Genomic DNA, 22,979 nt, shown 5'->3' on the forward strand with positions numbered 1-22,979 from the left:
TAATTGCCTCATCATCCTTCTCATTTTTATTTTTTGACAGTACATGAATAAATGTATCAATGAATCAGAGAAGTCCATTTGTTAAGTGTAAAGGCTCTTTCTGGCTACTTTCATTAGTACTTCTTTTGCTTCATTTTTTCCCTTCCTTCATGATATAGAGGTAAAACAGCTATACTTATATGCATTTTACAAATAAAAAAGCTTGAATCCTGGCCTGGTTAAATGACTTGAGACAAGACTCAAACATTACTTCACAGACAGGTTGAGGCTAGAACCCTTATTTGTTAAGCTATATTTATTGAACAATTTGGGAAGTTAGAGGTCTCACAATAGACCAACTACTTTGGCTGCTTTTATTATAATCTAACTATCCATTCTCGCTGGAAAAATGTTCCCCATTATAACAAAACACTGCAGCTTTCCAATAACACATGGCTTTTCCTCCAAAAGAAAAGGTTTGCTCCTTTCACAAATAATCATCAATGTCATAAAAGCAAAGATGCTCTAGTAATTCTTAAGGGATAGAAAAACAAGGAGTGATAAAGTATTTTTATTTTTAGGAAGAATTAAAAAGTTTTTTTCTTTTGTAATCTCACAAGTAAAAAAAAAAAAGGTTTTCTTAATGAAAGTATATTTTATTTTCATAAAGACTTTCTGTTTGCACTAAATTGGGGGAATGGCTCCCAAAGGTGTTTGAACCCAACCTGAATTAAGATGGATTTCTCCACTTGCCATACACCTTTGTACAATAGAACATAATTGTTATACTCTAGAAAATGACCTACTAACTTGAAATATGGGAGAATTTATTAGGCTCATTTTCAACAGTAAAAAATCCTTGAATCCAAGAAATGACGAGGGTGAAAGCTTATGCTATGTGAAGCGTTTTGTAGGCACTATTTTATTTAATCCTCACAATAGCTTTATCATGTAGGAACAATATTATCACATTTTACAGGTGAAGAAATTGAGACTAAGAGGTATTCAGTAACTTGACCAAAAACATACACAAGTAAAGTCTCTTACAGAGCTCAGGCTCATAACTCATACAAAAATTCCATTTAAATAGTATTTACTTATAAGATGTATTTTAGCATTTTAAAATGTTTAAATAAAACTTGGGAAATATGCTTTAAAGAAAGGGAAATAAAGTTTAAGTCATCTGTGTACTGTACCCATACCAGTATACTACAAAATGGTTACTATGCAAAGATAGACCCTATAAAAACTAGGTATTTTACGCTTTCATAATGTTATTTAATGTTAGCTTGTGTCTAAGGTGACACTAAAGCAGCCAAACTTAAAATTGCTCTGGAGGTAAACCAGATGCACTGTGAACCAAATCAAGAGGAGAATAAAAAGCTTTTGCTTATTATTATCATTATTATTATTATTATTATTAATTATTATTATTATTTAGTTCAATGTCTTGGCTTACTTTATATATGTTAACCAAACATTTTAGCTGTACTATTTCTAATAATTCAAACTTCCTTTAAAACCAAATAACTAAATTCAAGGGGAAACCAGTCATATGAAAAATATTTAGGGCACACATTTGAAGTAGTAGTTGTTATAGAGCATGGTATAGGCAAATTTCAATTACAACTCGTTATCTTAAAGCAACTTCTATAGATAGAGGGACAATATTTTCAATAATTCTGCCTTATTCAAAAATAGAATAATTGTAATTTTAACTATCACTATTACTTGTTTTATTCTATGTTGAAGAAGTTCTAGTATTGGCAAAAGCAAGAGAGAACATCGTTGACGTCAGAGTCATTAATTACGTTAGTCCAATGCTCATTGTGGCCAATCATTTGGGAGCAGACTTTGAACCTGTTCCTCCATTTCTTCCTTTCTAATTCCTTTATCCAATAAGTGGTTGGATAAGAAAAAAAAAAGAGAGAGAAATGGCATTAAGAGAAAGGTCAGGATTAAGAAAGATGGAATAATTAAGTTTGTTTCTCTTTTCCCTTTCTTTCCATGCCCTTGGTCTGAGAAACTTCCACAGGAAACAGACAATTTGAAATGTGCTGGGCTGGCTTAAGCTTTTTATCTGAAGTAATCGAATAGGGCTCTGTTTTCAAGTCTTGTGAAGATACTTGCCAACCAAACACAACTCAAAATCGTAATGTCATTTTTCACCTTGGTCCTTCCCTTAGAACAGTTCATTCATCATTGCAAAATCTTATCTGCATGATTATATAATCATCTTTGAATACTATCTTTCTTCTAAGAAGCAAATAAAATATCAACAAGACTTGTGATGTAAACAATCTCACTTTGAACCTTCTATGAACAAACAGATATGAAACAGCACGCTTCTCTGTTGTTTTGTTTTCTGAATTCCTTGATCTTTCAAAAGCTTTCACAAAAGAATTAATTCACAAAGCACAATCACTGAACTCAGCAAAAAGGAAGCAATTCAGAAGGTTACTAATATGCAAATCCTACCCATTATTTTATTCATCCTTAATTTAAGAATCTAAATGCAAAAATAGCATTTTTTCTCCCTTCATTTTACACAAAACAACTTAAAATATATTTGATTATATGCATTTATTTTTATGGATACACTGGTAAATGGGACGAAGTTAGACTTAGCTTTCAGTTGCTAGGATTCCAGACACACTTCTGTTAATATCTGATTTAGCCAGGTCACTACTTAGAGTCTAAAATGCCTCATCGATAAAATTAAGGAGTTGGAATAGAATGGTTTTTAAATATTATTTTAGGAGTAGAATTTTTTATTCAAATAATCTTAGCCAGTAGAAGTCAATCTATAAACAAATAAAAGTCAAATGGTACTATTTGGGGTACTTAAAGCCACTCGAACTCCTTTGAATAGTTTGAAACTTGTTTTCAAAGGTCTCTGAGGTCCTTTCCATTTCAAATATACTTGTTAGGACAGGAGGTTGTATGACTTTCTTGAAATTCTATTCCAATTTCACACTCAATACATTCTCTTAAAATTCAAGCTCCTCTATGATCCATCAAGTATTCTTAACTGACTTATTTTTGCATTCCTTATGATGCTTAGCTTAATAGCTTACAAAGAATAAACATTTGCTGAGTAAATAAAATTTCCAGGATGCTATGGGGTTTATAAAAAAATTTGCTTTTACATTCAAGTTTGAAACCATAGGAACTAGTTTACAAGGAAGTAATAATGCAAGTTTATAAATTTTCTCAGATTTATGTGAGAAATAGCTTAGCTGTACACAATAAATAAAAGAGTAGAATAAGAGATATGTGCCTTAGTATATATTCTACTAATATATCTAGAAAAAGAGTAAGCTTTGAAGGGTCATACCAGAAAATCTTTTGTATATTATTAATTTAAAATACAATTATATGAATAGCATCTATGTAAATAAGTTATTTTCAATTTTATAAGGTATTTATTTAGAATATTTACCGGTAGCTCATAGAGATTAATTATTTGCATTATACCCATGGAAAACAGGACTTGGTAAGAGACATTATTTTTATTTTATAAGATATATATTGAGGTAAAGAATAAACAATAGCAAAATATAAAACACTATACTCCAAGTAACATCATAGTCAGATTTTTTTAAAAGTAAACTCATTTCCTCCCATAGATTCTTATGATGGGCCTTAAAATTATGCTGCACAGAGGAATAAAATTATTTCCTCATAAATAAGACAATATGCCTCAATTTTACTAACTTGTTTTTCATGCTGCCTTGCAAAGTAAATCCACTTAAGAAAAGTGTGCCAAGTCCTAGTTTGCGAGACTGTCTTTAAGCAATATAAAAATAGTTTTAATACTAGTCAGTAACACTTATTAATCAACTACTAAACCCAAGCATTTATTATTATCTAGCACATAGTATTTGATAAATGGTAATTAATATACTTATTGCTCTGAGCTCTTTATGTATACTATCTCACTTAATTCTTACAGTAAAATATCATTTATTCCCATATTTTAAAGACTAGAAAACTAAGACACAGAGAGGTTAGGTAACTTGCCTAAAGTCAGAGCTAGTAAACAGCAGAAGCATGATTTAAGGCACAGATGACTGCAGGTCCTATGCTTTTAACCATTATGTTATAATTACTCTAAGTAATAGTCCCTCTTAAAAATATTAATCTAAAGATAATGCCTTAATATAATAAAACTTTTACTTTAATCTTTGTTATCTTCCCTCTAATTATCTGCTGCTGAGAGACTAATTTTTTCTGTATACAATCAGTTAACTATAATGATGTCTGCCCTATGCTTACCAGTTGTATGTAAAGCAATTGACATATTCCAGTTGCATGCTTTGAGGATTAGCCATACAAATAACGCATAATATGCATGATAAGATTCAATAGTTTTCTGGTATCAACAAACCCAGCATTTGTTCCTCTTAAGGGGTATCTGTCCTCATTTAGCTCTTTAGGCTCTAGATTCTTATTGGTCTTACTAAGGCGAAAACTTTTACTAAAATAAAATTTTACTTATAAGGTTGAATTCATCTTCGTAAAATATTCTTGAATAAATTAAATGATACTCTTAATATAAACTAAATGAACAATTAGGTTGAAGGACAAATTTTAATATAAACACAATCTAGGAATCTGAGGAATCTGAAGAATATTAGTTGCTCTCTTCTTTTACATATATATAGCCAAGATTAGAAAATTGAGTAGTTCTGTAAAATATGTATACTTTTAACATTTTGATAAATTGATATTGTTCTTAGGATTGTATCTACTGTTGGCCTTGAGCCTAGCAATCCTTTCATTACAATAATTAGCTCAGAAACATTTTAGGATAACCTAACTACGTTTTGATTAAGAGACTACAGAATGCCACTGAAGAATGGGCATGGCCTTGTGACCAGAAAACCTGGCACTTACAGTTATGTTACTTTAGTGAAAGCAATGATAGAACTTTAAACATAATTTTGAAGTTTACCATCTATTTAATTGGTCATTACAATACAAAAAAATGGGTACTGTGGGAAAGCACACATGTGGTGATATCTTTGTTAGCATGTAATGAGACACCATAAAGATGCTGGAAATAAGCAAATGCAGAAATAGCATGAAAAAGAAGCTACTGTACTGTCTCTAGTCTAAATGTCAAACAGCTCCCAGGAACCCTAGGGGTAGTAATAACTATGGATGTAGCTCCTACCTTGTTCTTCCTTAAAGGAGATTCTTGAACACGGCTGGGTTCTGACTCTAGCCCATATGGGCTTGGAAAAGTCAGAGAAAATGTTGGCTGCACTTTTCAGGCCTATTTGCACATGTTCTTTAGTATGCAGAATGTCTCTGTATATAATTTAATTGTTGTTGGGTTTTTTGCCTCTATTAATACATATGCAAATGATTCACACTTGCAGCTGTGCTGTATTAATCATATGTGTGCTTCTGTCTGTCTGCCCTACAGGCTCAGGGTTGAAGGGAGAGGAAAGGAGGGAATTCATTCTTTTAACCTCCAAGAAAATTCACTCATGCACACAGAGTCTAACAGCAAACAGCACACCAGGGTTGTAACTAAAATGAAGAGCAGTTGATCATTTTTCACCCTATACGGAAATGATCATGACCTTAAAGTTAAGCTGAATAGTAGAGTATCTAGGTAGGTAAAGATGAATACTTACAAGTATTTATCCTTGTAAGTAATTCCTTCAACAAGAAGGTAAAAATCCTCACATCTAGACTTCTCCATATGGTTATTTTTTTCCTTATTGATTTTCTGGGGGTTCTTGGTCAGACACATAAAACCATGTTCAGTCACCTATAGTGCTCTGAGAAATATGAAACATTTATTTGTGTCCTGTCATAATTATTGACCTCCTTCAGAGACTGGCAGGAGGTTGATAAAAAGATGAACTTCAGTTTTTCATCCACATCTATCTTGATGTTACTCTCTAACAGATAGAAGCTTAAACTATTTTCACTATGACTTCCATGTACCTTTGATAGCTATGAAGAAGGATTGATTTCAGTTGATATTTTGTATGATTCATTCTCCATTGTGACCACATGTTATGTACTATTTCCTCTATCCCAGAGAATGCATATTACTGATGTTACTGGTTACTGGAACTGTAGCCCTATGTGATTTCATTTATGACAACTTGTAATGTCGAGTCTGTATTCCAAAAATATTATATAGATTTTAAAAATTCTATTAAAACCATTAAAGTTTGATGAATTCAGTAAAAAATTTTAAATAAATGCTACTTGCTTGTTTTGAGTAAAAAAATGACCATTCAAGAAGAATTTTGATCTTTTTTCCTCTGCTTATCACTATTGATCATTGGTTGGAGTCAACATTTTTGGTTTCCTATAGGTAGAGCAGGTGGCAACCATATTTTGGCTGACACAAATACAGTATTTATAAAATGAGAAATAAGTGGATAAATACATCTAATTTCAAATTTTAGACGTCAAGTTAGAATATTAGAAATCATATACTACACAATTACCACTATTAAAAAAAATCATGATGTCCATCAAGTAAAATGCAAATGAATGATAATATGAGAAATATATATTAGATGAATTGTTGCCATCTCATTCTATGCAATCACAAATATCCAGAATTTTCAAAGTGTAACTTTATTTTTCTTAAGTAAATATACTCATGTTTTAATATTGAAATGAAGCTGGATTAGTTTTCTGTGTAAATTAATTCCCTTCCTATAAAAAATACTATATCAGTAGAACAAATGTCAAAAGCATCATTGGCTCTAGAAGAAAAAAAAGTAATTCCAAGAGGAAGAGGAAAGAAAAAAGAAAAAAAATGGGAAAGAAGAAAGAGAAGAAAGTGAATACAGTATATGAGATTGTTATTGGCTAATTACCTTTCGATGATATATCTTTTCATTATTTAGAAATAATTTACTTTAGTGTTGCATTGGCAAGTTGAGCCATGTTGAGTCAAAAGTACCTCTAACAGTTCATATTCTTACGTATTTTTATTCATTGTATGTTACGTATTCTTATACATTAACTAATAATACTATGGGAATAATTAATATTGCAATCTTTGGTCTTTTTACATAAAATATGAGTTTAAAGGAATTATGTAAACTTTAATAAATGTTGAAATACAGTCTTTATACAGCAACCCATGGTTATGATAAGATAAAAGGAGGAAAGAGCAGGAGAGAGAGAGCTAGAGATTTCTTCCAACAGGGGCTGAAGAAAAAGTAATGTTCCCTGGTCTTTAAATTAATATCATTTGTTCCAGAAATTAATCATATATTGCTTTGTTGTTTTTTTTAAAATGATTATGACCATTAGCTCATGATAGTTTCTTTCCATTTATAAATACGCTTTGAGCACCAACTATTCACCAGGCATTCTTCTGAGCACTTAAAATACATCATTCAACAGCAAAATATAATAGTTCCTGCTCTGGTGGAGCTTAGAGAATATTTGGAATGGACAGATGATAAACAAGGAACATAATAAGTTATATAGTATTTTGGAGATGACTAGTGCTATAGAAAAAAAGTAGAATATGGGGAAAAGGAAGTGTGGTACTTCTGGGAGGTTATTTTATGATTTAAATCGATTAGTTAGGGTAGACCTCAGAGAGATGACATTAGAGCAAATTCTTGAATGAGGTGAGAGAATTAGCCTTCTAGGCAGAGGGAAGAGCCTTTCAGGTAGAAAGACAGCTAATGCAAAATTCTAAAGTAAAAGCATGCCTTAGCAAGTCAAAGGACAGCAAAGAGCCTAGTGTAGTTGAAGCAGACTGAATAAGGTCATTTGGAGCAAAACTATTATAAAATTTTATTTTTAAATACTGGAGTGCCAAACACAGTACTAGGCATATAGTAGTGTTTTCATGTTTCTTGTATTTCATTAAATGAGAATAGTTTTTGTTATAAAATTTCAATGTATATATTAAATTGAATTCAAACTACTAAATTTTTTCTTCCACAAGCCAATGGTGCTTTTGATATTTGTATTTCTGCTATTGTCTTTTTTAAAGGATGGAAATAATTTATGAAGAAAATGAATCATTACTATTCAGCTTAATTCCAATATTATAAAACAGAATATTTACTTAAACATAACAGATGCATAATTAATTGAAAGTATAATGTTAAAATTCACCATTTCATTTAATATATATTTATTGAGTCCATAATATATTCCAAGCACCTGATTGAGTGCAAATGATAATGAGTCATTGACTTCATAGATTTTGCCATCTGCTAGAAGCCAGAAAGTAGAATTGAAAACATATTCTACCAGTGCTATATGAGAAGGAGAAATACAATGTGCTCTTGGGTCACATAAGAGCTGCATTAATCTAGATGTGGGGACAATGAAGTCTTCCCTGAAAAAGTGATGTTTTCACTTGTAACCTCAGGGATAAGTGGGAGTGGGCTTGGTAAAGTTGGTGGGTAATACAGTTGTAGGTAGAAGAAACATCACATGTAAAGATCCAAAGAGGAGAGAGAATTTGAAAATGCCAGGGAGTCATTTAAAGTCTGTAAGTAAGGGGAGGATGTGATCAGATTTTCTAAAATTAGAAGGATGATTCTGACTAACACATAGTAGAGAACACATTGAAAGAAGCAAGATGAAGACAGAAAGACCAGTTCGGGAGCTATTGAGGTATATTAGGCAAGCAGTTAGAGTAGCCTGACCCAGAAGGGTGACACTTACAAAGGAAAGAAACAAAGGAAATAAACAGATGGATACTTAATGTATTTAGTAGGCGGAATGAATGACTAGGTGTAGAGAAAGAGCGAGGAAGAGGAGTTAAAGATAGCTCTCACGTTTCTGGGTTGAGCAATAGATGGAATGGAGCTATATGCCAAAAACAGAGAATGAGAAGGTCTGAGGACAAGGAAAAACTGGCAAGTTCCATTTTGTGCTGTTTCTAGTGTCTGTAAGCATCTATATATATCCTCTGAATAGTCAAAAATTAGCAAATAAATAGTTAGCTATATGGATCAGAAGCTCAGGCAAGACTTAAAAGGCAGAAGAAACAAAGACAGATATTTCATTATACAAGCAATAAATAAAATGGTGCCTTGACAAATGTTAATTTGTATGTTTTATGTATATAACCTAAATAAGTCATTCTTTTCTATATAAAAATAAATATATGTCAATGCTTATACTATTTTAACCGTACCTAAAAGTACACAGTAAGGTCCTTTTTCAATGTAAAGAATTTTTTGTTACATAGTAAATATTTTATTATCTTATCCAGAAGCAAGAAATAATATTTAGCTAATAAAAGATGGCTTATTTTAAAATATGTCATTTTGTTCTACTTTTGTAGTCATCTTTATTATTTTTTAATAAAGGTCTTGGTTATGGATTTTACTTAATATCCAAGCCTGACCAACTATAAGCAAATAATTATTTCAAAGGAAAACACAAATAGTGGTTAAACAAAGTCAACCATGATTAAGAATAGGTGTACAGTATCCCTTCTTAAATCTAGATGTTCAAAAAGAGAGGCTTGAATTGACATATATCTTTATAAAGAGGTAAGAAATGAAAAATGCAGAGTTTGAAGTAGATAGCTATCATTATGAATCCTGATACTTTCAGTATTGCAATTCATAAAGAGTATTTGCATTAGTACTAATTAATCAGCATTATTGTTATAATTTGATTAGCAAATTACTGAGTTAGCAAATGTCCTAAGAGGGGCAATGCCTCCAAAGTTTAAAATAATATTGCCTATATTTGGAGAAGCAAATGTAATTGTTTTAAAAACCGTGGATTTTGAACTCTGTGACCCAGTTTTCTTGCTTGCCAAATGAAGATATTAATATATAACACAAAGTAGTATAATTAGATAAAATGACATAATCCTTGTGAAAGCCTTACCAGAGACTCTAACATAGAATCTAGTACAGAATCTTAATAACTAAAAGAGAATTTTAGTCACTGAAAGGGACTCAAAAATGATAAACCCCACTCAAGGAATACTAAGGGATGAAAAACGGAGATTTAACAGAGTGTAATTAAAAGCAGAATTTGGAGAAAATTAAAGCTGGCTCATACATTATACTCCACTGGGATGAAACTTCTCAGAAGTAAGTTCTCAAGATTGGGGTGAATGTTGGATAAGGGATAAGATAAGACAAAGCAATTCTGACTAGGCATTGTAGTTAGTTTCGCTCTGACCCTCTGGGAAGAAAAATTTGGATGCTGTTTTAAAGCAAAGAGAGGGGAAGTATTACAGGTCTCCTTTACAGCTCTGGGGAAAGCTGAAGTCTGGGGAAATGAGTAGAGAGTAAATTGGTGTAGGCACCCTAGTAAAGGTATGTTGATCTGCTTCAAAGAAAAGCCAGAGTATCTGTCATCACATGCATTTGGAATATGTTTGGATTTGTGTATCATATTTTAATCATGAGCAGTATGTGTGTGTGTGTGTTTTAACAGTAGCTAATAGCTTACCATAAAAGAGTTTTGGATTATTAATTTTCTTATTAGACCACAGTGTTGATTTACTGAGATCCCAATTAAAATATATATTTTTAATGGGTACAATGTCATTTATGTAAAGATCTTTATAGAACAAATTATAGTTAAAGAAAGAACAAATATGTTTGGTATCTTTTCTCTTGTTTTCCGATAAAGAAAAAAAATTGTATCTTTAAATTTTAAGGGAATCTGCTATCACATCATAAGGACAGAAATAAAACTTAATTTGTGTCAAATATTCTAATATTATCTCTATAGGAAAAGAGGTTTGGATTGTTGCCTAATATTTTCTGCTAGAATCCTGCAATGAAACATAGGGGAGGCCTCCAACTCACCCTTGCTCCCTTTCACTATTAATCCAATGGTGAAAGCCTAACTTGCTTTGAAAACAGACATTGTAAATCTCTAAAACTATTATTTTTCACATTCAAATCTACTGCCGGATAGTTTTCCCTCTTCCTTTAATTCCACTACTCTTTTTAGTTTTACCTATTACAACTACTCTGTATTATAGTCTTTTCTTAGATGCCATTTCAAAGGATATAAAATGTCATGTTACTTTTATTTTCTCTGTGGCTCCAACACTTCTCGAGGTATTTCCAACAGAAAGTCAGATTGTAGCTTTTTGCAGAAAAGGTGAAATAGGAATGACTGTTATCAACCTCTGGAGAACATGTATGTCTCAGCTTCTCCTATGTTCTTTGTGAGGTCCCGCTGGGTTTTCAGAAACCCACAAGGTCTTCTGACAATCCCCTTTGCGGGCCAGATGTATCTATGTTTTGATGTTACAGTACAATCTTATTGACTAAGATCACCTATCATGACAGTGCACTTTCATGAATATGTTTTAATTTTATTAAGCACAACTGCTGTATATCTGGCTTTACAGGCACACTGTGTTTTTCAGGCAAAGAAAAATATGAAACTTCTCTAAAGGGAAGATTAATCTTATTATTAGATGGTGTTATTCCTATTAATTACATAACTATAAAGTCCATAATAACAGAAACTAGGAAAGATTTTATAGGACGCTGATTTGAAGATTTAAATAATTAATAAAAGATACCTATAATATAATTTTATTGATGTTCTTTTCAACTCTAGAGACAAAATTTCCAAAATCACTTGGTCATCTAGTAAAGTTATCACTTGACATTCTTGGATATGTGGGAATATGTATTTTGCAGGGATAAAAATATCTAAACTGATGGTTGGATAAAATTGCGCTCATTTAGCCACCTGCTTGCTTGGTCTACTTACCCTTGCTTGCCCAATGGAGCTGGCATTAGCAGGAGAATAAAGAGACCTACAGATTGCTTCAGTAATACTGGGCATCTTGAACAATTTTAAATATAATTTTTGTTAAGTTTCCTTTATCCATAAGTATCTGTTTGAATATCTTTTGTAGATATTTTTGTTCTTTTTAACTTGATGAGGACCATTCTGTGAGGAAATTATGGCACATGGTAATCAAAGCAAAACTACAGCTCATTTTGTTAAATCATACCAGGCAATAAAAAATTACAATAAGCTATCTTTAGTACAGAGAACAGGGCTAAAAATTAAAAGAATCAACATTTTAATTTTTAGTTGAGGATCAGTACAAATAAATTCAAAAACAAAACAGAGTGAGACAAATATCACTTGTCAGTTGTATTTTGCTTTAACAGGATAATAGCTATTTTCAGTATTTACTTAACCTTTGTCCCTTCTGTATTGTTTCCTGACTTACCTGCAGTTGGAGTGGGCCTAAGCCTGGTGTTGCTGCGGCAGCAGCTGCCATGGTAGTTGGGATCAGCTGAACAGGGTAAGGGTCACCTAAGTAAGAGAATAATAGAGGCGTCAGCACCTTTTATCTACTCTCCACCTGCAAATTAAACTCATGCAGCCCCACCTGGCCTCAGACGGCCTCGGTGGGCAGGCAGCTTTCCAAAAGCCTTCTTTTGTGTGCCTTGCTGAGGCCTAATGAAAAGCTCTATTGTGCAGCCTTTTACTAACACTCTTTTCACAATTCTGGCTGAGAGAGGAATGTGAATAAAAGGCACAAGCAATTAAGGCGGAAACCTCATCCTTTTTTCATGATGTATTTAGGAAAATGGGAGGAAAAAGTGCACATTGATCAGAGGACTGCACTTTACAACACACATACACACACATCACATACACTCACACACCTGACAGTCTTGATATGAGCACACCAACTCCTCAGCAAATTTAAAATGTTTTTATAAAAGGAACTTAACAAATTTAATTTTATTTTAACAAATTAAACTCTAAAGATTTAAGCCAAGTAGCTTATCTTTTCAATGCTATGTTACTGTCTTGACTGAAATAACTACTTAAGTTATGTCCTAGGGACAAATTCATAATAAAGAAAACATTTAATGCATTTTTAAGTTATATAAAATATTAGTATCTTTGTTATTCCAGAGACTAATGTTTATAAAAATATAAAAGAAGCAGAACATAAGTCGTTTCTCCCAAAGAGTTTCTGTTTGTGTGAATATCTAAAAAAAATTAAATCTAAGTAATACAAAATTGATCTAAGTCTTAATATATGACCCATAAAGATATAGACACATACATATATACATATACACACATAAAAAAGATTATAATGTATAGTTTTGATGTAAAAAAATTTTTCTGCTTAGGAAAGAGGCATGACAAACTTTTTGCATATAGCCTAATGATACTCAAACTGATATGTAATTATTATTTGAAATATGACCATAACAAATAATTGAAAATAATAACTATAAAAACAATTTTCTAATATATAATATGTGTTTTAGGAATCTAATTTGTGAAAAACTTAGTGAATGTCAAATGTATAAATAATATAACTGACAATAACTCAGTTAATATATTCATTCAAAAATATTTATTGAGTACCTGATATGTTGCTATGAACTGCTCTCTCTTGACACTAGAAATAGAGCTTTAAAGAAGACTAATATGAAGAAGTATATTTACTGGGATTTAACACCCTAGTCGTGTGTTCATAGTCATACTTTTTATATTTGTCAGTTCCTTAATTTTTTACTTTGTCGGGATTTGTTTTTATGTGAATATTTAATTTTTCAGTTAAGTGCATGTGTGTGTGTATTTTTTCATACTTTTATTCTTAAAGAGGGCCCCCAAATTACATGTTTTAGGCTTCAAAATACCAATATCTGACTCTACCACTGCTGATTTGGTCTTCCTAGATCTTACAGCTTAACGGAAGAAAAAGATAAGTTGAAAAGAAAAAAAAAGTAAGATTAGTATAGAATGTATTGACTGGTAAGATAGAAAAGTACATAATGCTACAGACTACATTGTGGGTGCCCCAAACCTAGACTAACAGGTCCAAGATCACCTCTAAGAAGAAGTCCTGTTTAAGCTAAAACCAGAATTAAGTGAAAGCTAGCCAGGCTAAGAAGAGAAGGAAGAGTATTATGAGGGAAGCAATTTTCATGAAAACTTGTAGTCAGATGGGTCTTTTATATCCTAGTCCAGTCAGTCCCTGCATTGCTGAAGTTCTGTGCAGATAAGGAAGTAAAGATAAATGGGGCTAGAGAGGGAATCCTGGGCCAGATTATGCAGGGCTTTATAAACAATATTAAAGAACGTAAACTTTATCCCATAAAATAAGGGAAACCATGAACATGGAAAATAAAACGGGCTGAGTAAAATCACCTGGTTCAGAGGTTGGAAGCTGCAATCAAGAATATAAAGATGCAGAACTCATATATAATGCATAATAATAGTCTGGACGAGGGTATGATGTTGGAGTAAAGAATGACGAAGAAAGTCAAATGATATTTAAGAGGCAGAACTGACAATACTTAATGATTTTTTGCAATGAGAGAAAGAGCAGATTCAAAGATGACTCTCGGATTTTTCACTTAAACAGCTAATTGGACAGTGGTACTATCTGTTGGGTTTTCAAACATGGATGAGAAGCAAGATTGCCCCTTGGGCCTGGTTGAGGAGAAAGGCGAAACAGAGACGATAACTTCGGATTTAAACATTTTAAGATTAAAATTACTATTAGATATCCAAATAAGTATGTTCATTGAGGCTCTGGATAAATATGTTAGGACTTTAGGAGAGTAATCCATATAGGAGTCATAAATTTGAGAGTTGTCAGCATATATCTGAATTTAAAGCTATAAGCCTTCATGAGACCGTTTAGGAGTTATTAAAAAAAGAAAAAAAGAGGTCCAAGAATTACACTAACATTTATAGTCAAGGAGATAGGTAACTAGCATAAAAACAGAGGAGAAATATAAACTTGGTGTTCCAGAAGCCAAGTAAAGGAAGATTTTCAGAAAGAGTGATGACTTTTTTCAAATGCTGAATTTAGTAATGGAGAAGTCATTTAGTAACTTTGCAAGAGCAATTTCAGTGGAGTGGATAGTGGGAAAACCGAACTGGAGTGAGTGTGATAAACAAAGCATGTCTGAGGTTAAGAAACTGAAAGCAGAAAGTGTAGACCCTTATTTTTTGAAGTAAAGTTATTGAGGCGCAGCACTGGCATCACCTAGAAATTTCTTCGAAATGCAGAATTTCAGACCCCACCCCAAATCCACTGTAGCAGACAACCTCTAAGATGGAACCCCCAATGACTCCCACTTCCTAGAAATGCATCCTTGTATAATTTCCTCCTCTTGAACAGGAGAGGGCAAAATTGATGAGATATTACTTTTAGGATGAGTTTACACCATGACTGGATCTGTCTTTCTTACCCTCTTCCCATCCTTACTCTCCTCTCTCCATCTTGGAGCAAGCAGCTTATATTGTGAGCTGCCCTATGGAGATACTAACATAGCAAAGGACTGATGTCTTCTGCCAACAGTAAGCAAAGACATGAGGTCTGCCGATAGCCAAAGGAGAGAGTTTGGAAGCAGATTCTTCCCCCAAATTAAGCCCACTGATGACTACAGTACAAGCCAACACCTTGACTGAAGCTGTATGAATGATCCTGAGCCAGAGGTACCCAGCATGGGTGTGTCCAAATAAATGTTTGTTTTCTTAAGCCACTAAGTTTTAAGATAACATGTTAAAGCAACAAGCATATATATGAATTAGAATTTAAATTTTAAACAAGAGCCCTACATTATTTGTATTCATTTGAGAAGTACTGAAAAAGACAATTGCATTGAGATGTTTTGCATTAGCTAGCGGAGGATATGTAATCAAGGAAACTTTATTTAAAATGTATACACTTGTAAAAATTATAGCATGTTTGTACATCAAGAACGATCCAGTAAATCGTAAAAAAAAAAAAAAAAACCTAATGCTACAAGTTGAGGGGGCAATTAATGTTACATGATAAGGCTTTAATTATCATTTGGTATTTTCAATATATAATCTATAAAACGTTATGAGATTTTATAAAGAGAATTTTAGATGTTTAAATGCTGCATTTGTATTTATGCAAACTAGCTAAAACAACAAATATAGCATGACTATTAGAATTGACAACTAAAACACTTAAAACTATGTAAGTCATTTATATTCATTTAATGAATATAACATATTAAAATTAACTGCCTTAAAAGTATAGAGGCTGTGGTGCTCTTCACAGTAATAATTCAGTTCATATAATTTACTCTTCCTGTTGTGAATTAATCAATAAATAAGCACTTATAATATCTACCAACTGACCAGAGTTCTGCTTGGTGCTGTGGGAGATAAAAACAACAAAACAAAACAAAACTTAGTCTCTATCTGTAACACAACTATCTTCTCTAATTAAGTACTTATTTGAGTAGTATTGACCATCAGTAGGTACTATGGGAGTTAAAGGAAAACTAATTATTCTCTTTAGAGAATAAAGGTAAAAATAAGAGTGAGCTTAGCCTTAAAAGTTTGCAGGTAGAGGGGAGAAAAGAGGTTTTATGTTGGGTGAAATGCATCAAAACGTGATTATGATATGCAGAAGGAATGGAGAGAAAACCAATTAAATTGATAGGTGATTGAATAAGAGAAAAGAGATTGAAGGTAGAGTTAGGAAACTGTTCAGATTTGAGGATATTTAAATATGAAAAGGCAATGGATAGGAAATGAAGTTTAACAAGTATCATTAAAGAAGGTAGGTACTAGGAGGTCTTAAAGATGAACTTTTATCTTTAACCCCTGGATTGATACTAAACATCTGCATAGGTGTTTGGGCAATTACGAATTACTAACATCTAACTGTTAATAACAATTTGAGTATTACATGTGCATTTGAAGCTCTTCAGTTAAAATATAGACCATTATATAACATTAAAAAAGAAGCATATATTAGAAAACTATTTTTTCATTTCCTAAATTTATTAATGTCTATTAATGAAATGAATATAATTATTTTTTTCTTTGGACATATATACAGTTGAGCCTTGAACTATACCATTTGAATTGTGCAGGTCCATTTCATGCAGAACTTTAAAAATTGTGCTGTTTTTTATCTGTGGTTGGGAGTCAGCAGATGCAGAGCTCCGACTGTATACATTGATCTATGCCATTGTATATAGTGACTTGAGCATCTGTGGATTTTGGTATACACATGGGGTGTCCTGGTACCAATTCCTCACAGATACAGGCCAACTAAGGTTTAGAGAGTCAAAGTTATACACAGATTTTTGACTGTATGGAGGTTGGCGGCCTTAATCTATGTTGTTCAAGAGTCAAGTGTGTGTATGTGTGTGTGTGTGTGTGTGAGAGAGAGAGAGAGAGAGAGAGAGAATAACTATTATGTTATATAAATGCTATATTGTGTGGGTGTGTAGACGTATATTTACAAATAATTTATATATGTGTTATGGGCTGAATTGTATTCCCCAAAATTTGTATGTCATAGTCGTAAACTCTAGGATCTCAGAATGTGACTGTATTTGGAGGTAGGGTCTTAAAGAAGTAATTAAGGTAAAATGAGGTCACATGGGTGGACCCTAATCCAACATGACTGCTGTCCTTATAAGAAAAAGAGATTAGGACACAAACAACACAAACAGAGGAACAATCACGTGAGGACAGAGGGAAAGCTGGCCATCTCCAAACCAAGGAAAGAAGTCTTAGAAAGAAATCCACCCTGTTGACACCTTGATCTTGTACTTCTAGACTCCAGAACTCTGAGAAAATAAATGTCTGTTGTTTAAAGCCACCTAGTTTGTGATATTTTGTTATGGCAGCCCAAGAAAACTAATACAACATGTTTGCCATATATAGCCACATATCAATGTATTTGACGTTTAAGTGAATTGGAGAAAACAAAAGACTAGCCGTGATAATTAAAAAGATTACCAGAGCTATTATATACCTTTAATCATATATAGTTTCAAAGATATAAGTTTATAATCATAAACAGGGTATCTAATTTCCAAAGGTTGGTGTCTAAGGCACCACATTATCACAACCATCTCCATCCAATATACAAATATACATTACTTGAAGCATATCTACCTTGTTACTAACTTTTCAGGCCCAGAATGTTTAGAACTAGTTTGTTTGAAATTTGCCCCATTACTATGTAAACACAAATACAACAACTATAAAAACAGCCAATATATCAATTTAATTTTTAATTAAATTCAAATTATATTTAATTAACTTCAAAATATATTATATGCATGTTTCAATGTTCTAAACTGGACATAGAATGTATCAGGCTTTAAAAACAAGGACAAGGATAGTTCTTGATGCAAAAGAAAAATTTAGAAACTGTTGGAAAAAAAGATCTTTTATGGAATTAAATTCTGTCATCTATTTGTACCATTCCTCAATTAACTGTACTAAAAAATATTACAACAGGTTTATTTTGTAAATACCTCATGAGGTACTTCATAAAAATTAAATAATGGAAAATTCTGACTTTTAAAGTTCAACCATGTGTAAGTTATTCAAATTTACTTTAAGCTAGTGAAAAGAAATTTTTTTACTCTTTCCTAGGTTTTAACCATTTGAACAGTTTTTCCCTAAGCTTGTCCAAAATTAATTTGCTTCTTATTTTAAAGCCAAGTATGGAAAATTTTAGCTTTAAAATTTTTCAAAAAGTTAAAGAATATGCTGAGGCATATTAGTCAATTGTTTTCAGAATACAAGCTAGCTTACAGTATCTATTGATACAAATAATATAGCTAGTATTCAATAACTCAATAACTCTGCAGGAAACCTATTAATTGCATTAGTATTAAAGTAACAAATATTTAGTTATTAATCATCTCCAGCGACACTATGGAGGATGCATTTCTATACTACATAACACAAATTATGAAAAACAATGTTTTCCAACAAGTTTATTTAGGCTGAGAAAGGTTGTCAAAAGTATGTTCTTACCCAGGGTCAAGGACACACACCCTTTCATCCACTAAACTAACAGAAAGGTTTTGGAAAGTTGTAGGGCATTATCCTCACTAAAATAAGGAAATTCACTTCCTTAATAGCTTCCTATGGTTTTTTGGGTTTTGTTTTGTTTTGCTTCCTCGACAAATACCAGATTACATTCTCTTGGTGTTGAAAAATAGAAAAATTAAAAGCTATACACTACACATACATACGCAATCCATACTCTAGACCAGTTCCAAATCAAGTGAGGGAGATAAACATGCAAACCAATTCAACAATACAATAAGCAAAGCAGAAGAGTGTAGAAGGTATTCTAGATACCTCAAGAAAATAACAGCCTGGAAAAGTGTTAAGGAAGGTTATTTGCTAAAGTGTCTCAAAAAAAAAAAAAAAAGGCTATTTTCACTGCTAAATTATCTTTTGAGACCATTTTATCATCTGCTTTCCATATCTTCTAACTGCTGGAGAGTCACATTGTAAGTTGGCTATTTAGTGCAACCAGAATTGCTCTTTTTAATCATATTCTCAGACTGGTATTTAAAACATCTTGCTCTTATCACTCTGACTTTTAGGTGAAGGGAGCTCTGTAGGAGTCTAAGACAAAATAAAGTTAAAAAGAACACTGTGAATGGAACTTTGAAGGAAGTTGCTTTCTTTCATCTCATGGGCCAGTAGATGAATTGGTATGTTCTTCCTGCTTAGAAGGAGCCCCCTGCCATTTACAGGGCAGTGCTAACAATAACCACTATTCTTTATTGGCCCCTAACTCCAGGCTTATTTTAATACTCCCAATGTGTCTGATGCAGAAAAGGGAATGGTAAGTTATGCAGCTAAAAGCAGGTAAGACACATAGCTTGAAGAGTCTCGTGTTTTATTTTGAAGGCAATGTGAAGTCATCGAAAGAGTTTAAACAGGAAAGTGATATAGTCTGATTTGTGTTTTAGACAGATCAATTTTGTGGCAAGGGACAGAATTGATTGGAAGAGGGAGACAGGAGATAAATAGACATATTAAAAACTATTGTAGTAAATCTAGTGGGAAATGATAATGGCCTAAACTTATCATAAGGGAAAAAGAGGAGGAAACAAATTTGGGAAGCTGACACGATAACCAATTTTATGGGAAAAAACAATATGGAGGGGAGGGGGAAATCATAGTTAGGCTTATATTTTATCTTAGTACATAGTTTAAAAATATATTTAATCAAAAAGTTATTCAATTGTTCCAACATAATATTTGAATAATTCATTATTCTCCCACCGATATGAAATGTGGACTATTAATATTTGTTGACTTTTAGCACTCTGTTAAAACATTTAAACCTATACATATAAATATACATATATACATCCATATAGATGTGAATATATTTACAAATGTGTGTATATAATGTCTCATTTAAGCTTCAGATATACAAACATGGAAAGTGAAAAGAATCAAGTCATATGATTAGGATCAAATGAGAAAGGCAGTAATTACCAAAGAAGGGAGAAATTTATCTCAGCAGAAATCACTGGAGGGAGAATCAGAGTAGGGGCTGGCTTTGAGTTAGGTCTTGAATAAAAAAGTTAATTAGAAAATATAAGAAAAGTCCAAGGGCTGTAATGTCTAGTACACAATAGATAATAAATTAACTGCTGAAAGATTGAATAGATGAGGCTAAAAGTCAGAGAAATGAGTGGGCAACATGTCTTCGTGAACTAGTCTACAGTTGTACCGATTTCATATAGTAGCAAGAAATATTTAGGTTGATTAGAGTATATTGAGGACTTCAGATACCAAGGTAAGGGTTTATACACATCATCATGTCCTTAAACATATGTACAATTACCTCCTATCTTAAAAAAACAAACAAACAAACAAAAAAACAGCCAAATATCTAGGCTCTAAAATGCCTCTAAAACATTTTTTTTTTAGTGTTTAGTAAGAAACAATTACCTTCTTTCTTCTAAACTTTTAGAAATTGGTCTTCCATGATAAACCTAAATCCTTCTCCAACACTTTAGTTCTCAATCCATAAACTTTTCTAGAAATGCTTTATAAATTTACTAATGACCTCCAAATTGCCAAATTTTAATGGACATCATTGTGATACTGCTAATGACTCTCCACTTCTCTAACTACATCTATACTCTGCTGATTTTTCTGAGAACATGCGTTTCCGATTCCCCTTATACCTTACTCATGCTGATTTTATTATTTCTGCAACAGGCTGTTCTACTTTCCTCCACTCATCCCTTAAATACTGGTAATTCTTAGTGTCTAACCTTTAATGCCTGGCTTTTCTCATTCTATTCACTTTATGTAAATGACCTTAGTGAATCTTATGGTCCAACTACTATATACAAAGTAATATATTGCAAATCAGTGGCACCAACCTAGACCTTTCCCACTGTTTTTTAGACAACCGCCCTCTAACTGTTCAGTAGGAAGCTCATTCTTCACATATGCAAAACTTAATTCATCAGTTTTCTCACAAAATCTACTTCTACTCTTGGTATTTCTATCTCATTTGGTAATTCCTGGTCTCCTAGGCTAAAAATGTGAAGAATCCTTGATATCTCCCTTCCTTTCACCTCCATGGCCAATCAATCATAAGCTTTGTTTTATAACTCCCAGACTTTTATTTCTTACTACTAGAAAAACCTCCCAGTCTCCCAGGCTCCAGTCTTGTGCTAAAGAAATTCTCTAATCAGCTTCCAGTGGCACTCATTACAGACATACAAGAGATATTCATTGGTTGTAATTAAACTTTAATAAATTTTTATTGATTATATATTGTGTTAAAGGACTTAAAATTACAAAAGTGAACAATAAAAATATGCCTTGACATAAATGGATAGATGGATGAATGGATGGATGGATGGATGGATGGATGGATGGATGGATGGATGAATAAATGCCAGCATGATTTCAACTCTTGCTTTTAGTCTTTCAATGGTTTTTCAGTATCTCCGGCATGTAAGGTTTATAAATATTTTCAAGTTGTCGTTTCTTATGTCCTCAAACTACTCACTTGTCATTATTTGTCCTATAATTTACTTTACACATCAAACTGCTTATAGGTTTGTGTATACCTTATTTCAACCTTTGCTTTCTAAACTTCATCCAAGATGATTTTTATCCTTTTCTGCCAGCAATGTTGTTTCTATACCCCTCTACCCCAACACCTTCTTCAATCGCTTAATTGTTTTTCATCCTTTGGGATTAGACTTAGGGGCTCCCACTCTAAGGGACTGTCCCTGACACCTTCCATCACTCTCAGATTTGAATTTGTTTCCTCTCCTCTCACTTCTGTTAAAACTCTATGCATATATCTATCATATTACATCTGTTTATATCCCATTCTTTTCACCTGCCCTATGTGTATTGTTAAGGCAGGGATTATGTTTTACTCATCTTTAAATGCCCAGTTCCTGCATAGAAATTGTTAAAATGCTCACTTCTGTTAAATACATAGTGCAGGCTATTAAAATGTTTGTTGACTGAATAAATGAAGGTGTGATTTCATTCAGAATTAATAAATATCAAACAAAGAAGACCACTCTTCCAATATCAAAAGCTCAAGGTTTAGTAAAAGAAACAGATTGTAAGCAAATAAAGAAAAAAATTAGTATTTTTTATACGGGGTTTATTCCAAACAATAATAATGTTTTAGATCAGCTGCCAATGATACAAAGGTAGAATAGGAAATGAAGGAAGAAAGAGAAGTCTAGCGTTTGGGGACATGAGGAAATGAGGACCTGCAGGAGGTCATTAAAGAATCTTCGGTAAAATATTTTCATACATTCAATGCCTCTTTTATAATATCTCATAATTTATCTCTTTTATAAATTTTGATTTTAAAAGTAATTTATATCCCCTTGGATAGTAAAAATAAACATTATGAATTTCCTAAACCTTAAAATGATTTGTTCATGAACAAGAAGAATCCCCTATAGTGGTGTCATTAAAGCACCTGAGCATGGTCAAGGTATCTACTAGAAAAGATGCTAGATATAAACAAACGATGAAAACAAAATCTTTTATCATTTTGATTGTTTCAAATCTATCATAGTAATTATTTCAAATCACTTATACTTTCTGAAATCCAAGCAAACTGAACTCTGCTTTTTTATAGCAATAATCTCAGCTATACTTCCTCTTTCATTTTAGGTAGTTAAATTTATAATTCTCTTAAATCAGCTTTTGGAAACCAAGTTAAGAAGTTCAGAACAATTGAT

The 22,979-nt window shown here is 32.4% G+C and overlaps 1 protein-coding gene across 3 annotated transcripts in view; it reads right to left on the reverse strand.

Annotated features, from left to right (window-relative positions):
* The window catches only part of SOX5 (SRY-box 5), a 378,734-nt gene that overhangs the window by 89,890 nt on the left and 265,865 nt on the right, over nucleotides 1-22,979 (reverse strand). For all 3 annotated transcript variants that reach the window (XM_015589995.1, XM_006912686.1, XM_006912687.1), the window contains one exon: nucleotides 12,173-12,258. In XM_015589995.1, coding sequence (XP_015445481.1) covers nucleotides 12,173-12,258 — 86 coding nt within the window. The remainder of the gene's footprint in view (nucleotides 1-12,172; nucleotides 12,259-22,979) is intronic.

This window comes from Pteropus alecto, unplaced genomic scaffold (genome assembly GCF_000325575.1).
Source record: "Pteropus alecto unplaced genomic scaffold, ASM32557v1 scaffold103, whole genome shotgun sequence".
NCBI classification, from domain to species: domain Eukaryota; kingdom Metazoa; phylum Chordata; class Mammalia; order Chiroptera; family Pteropodidae; genus Pteropus; species Pteropus alecto.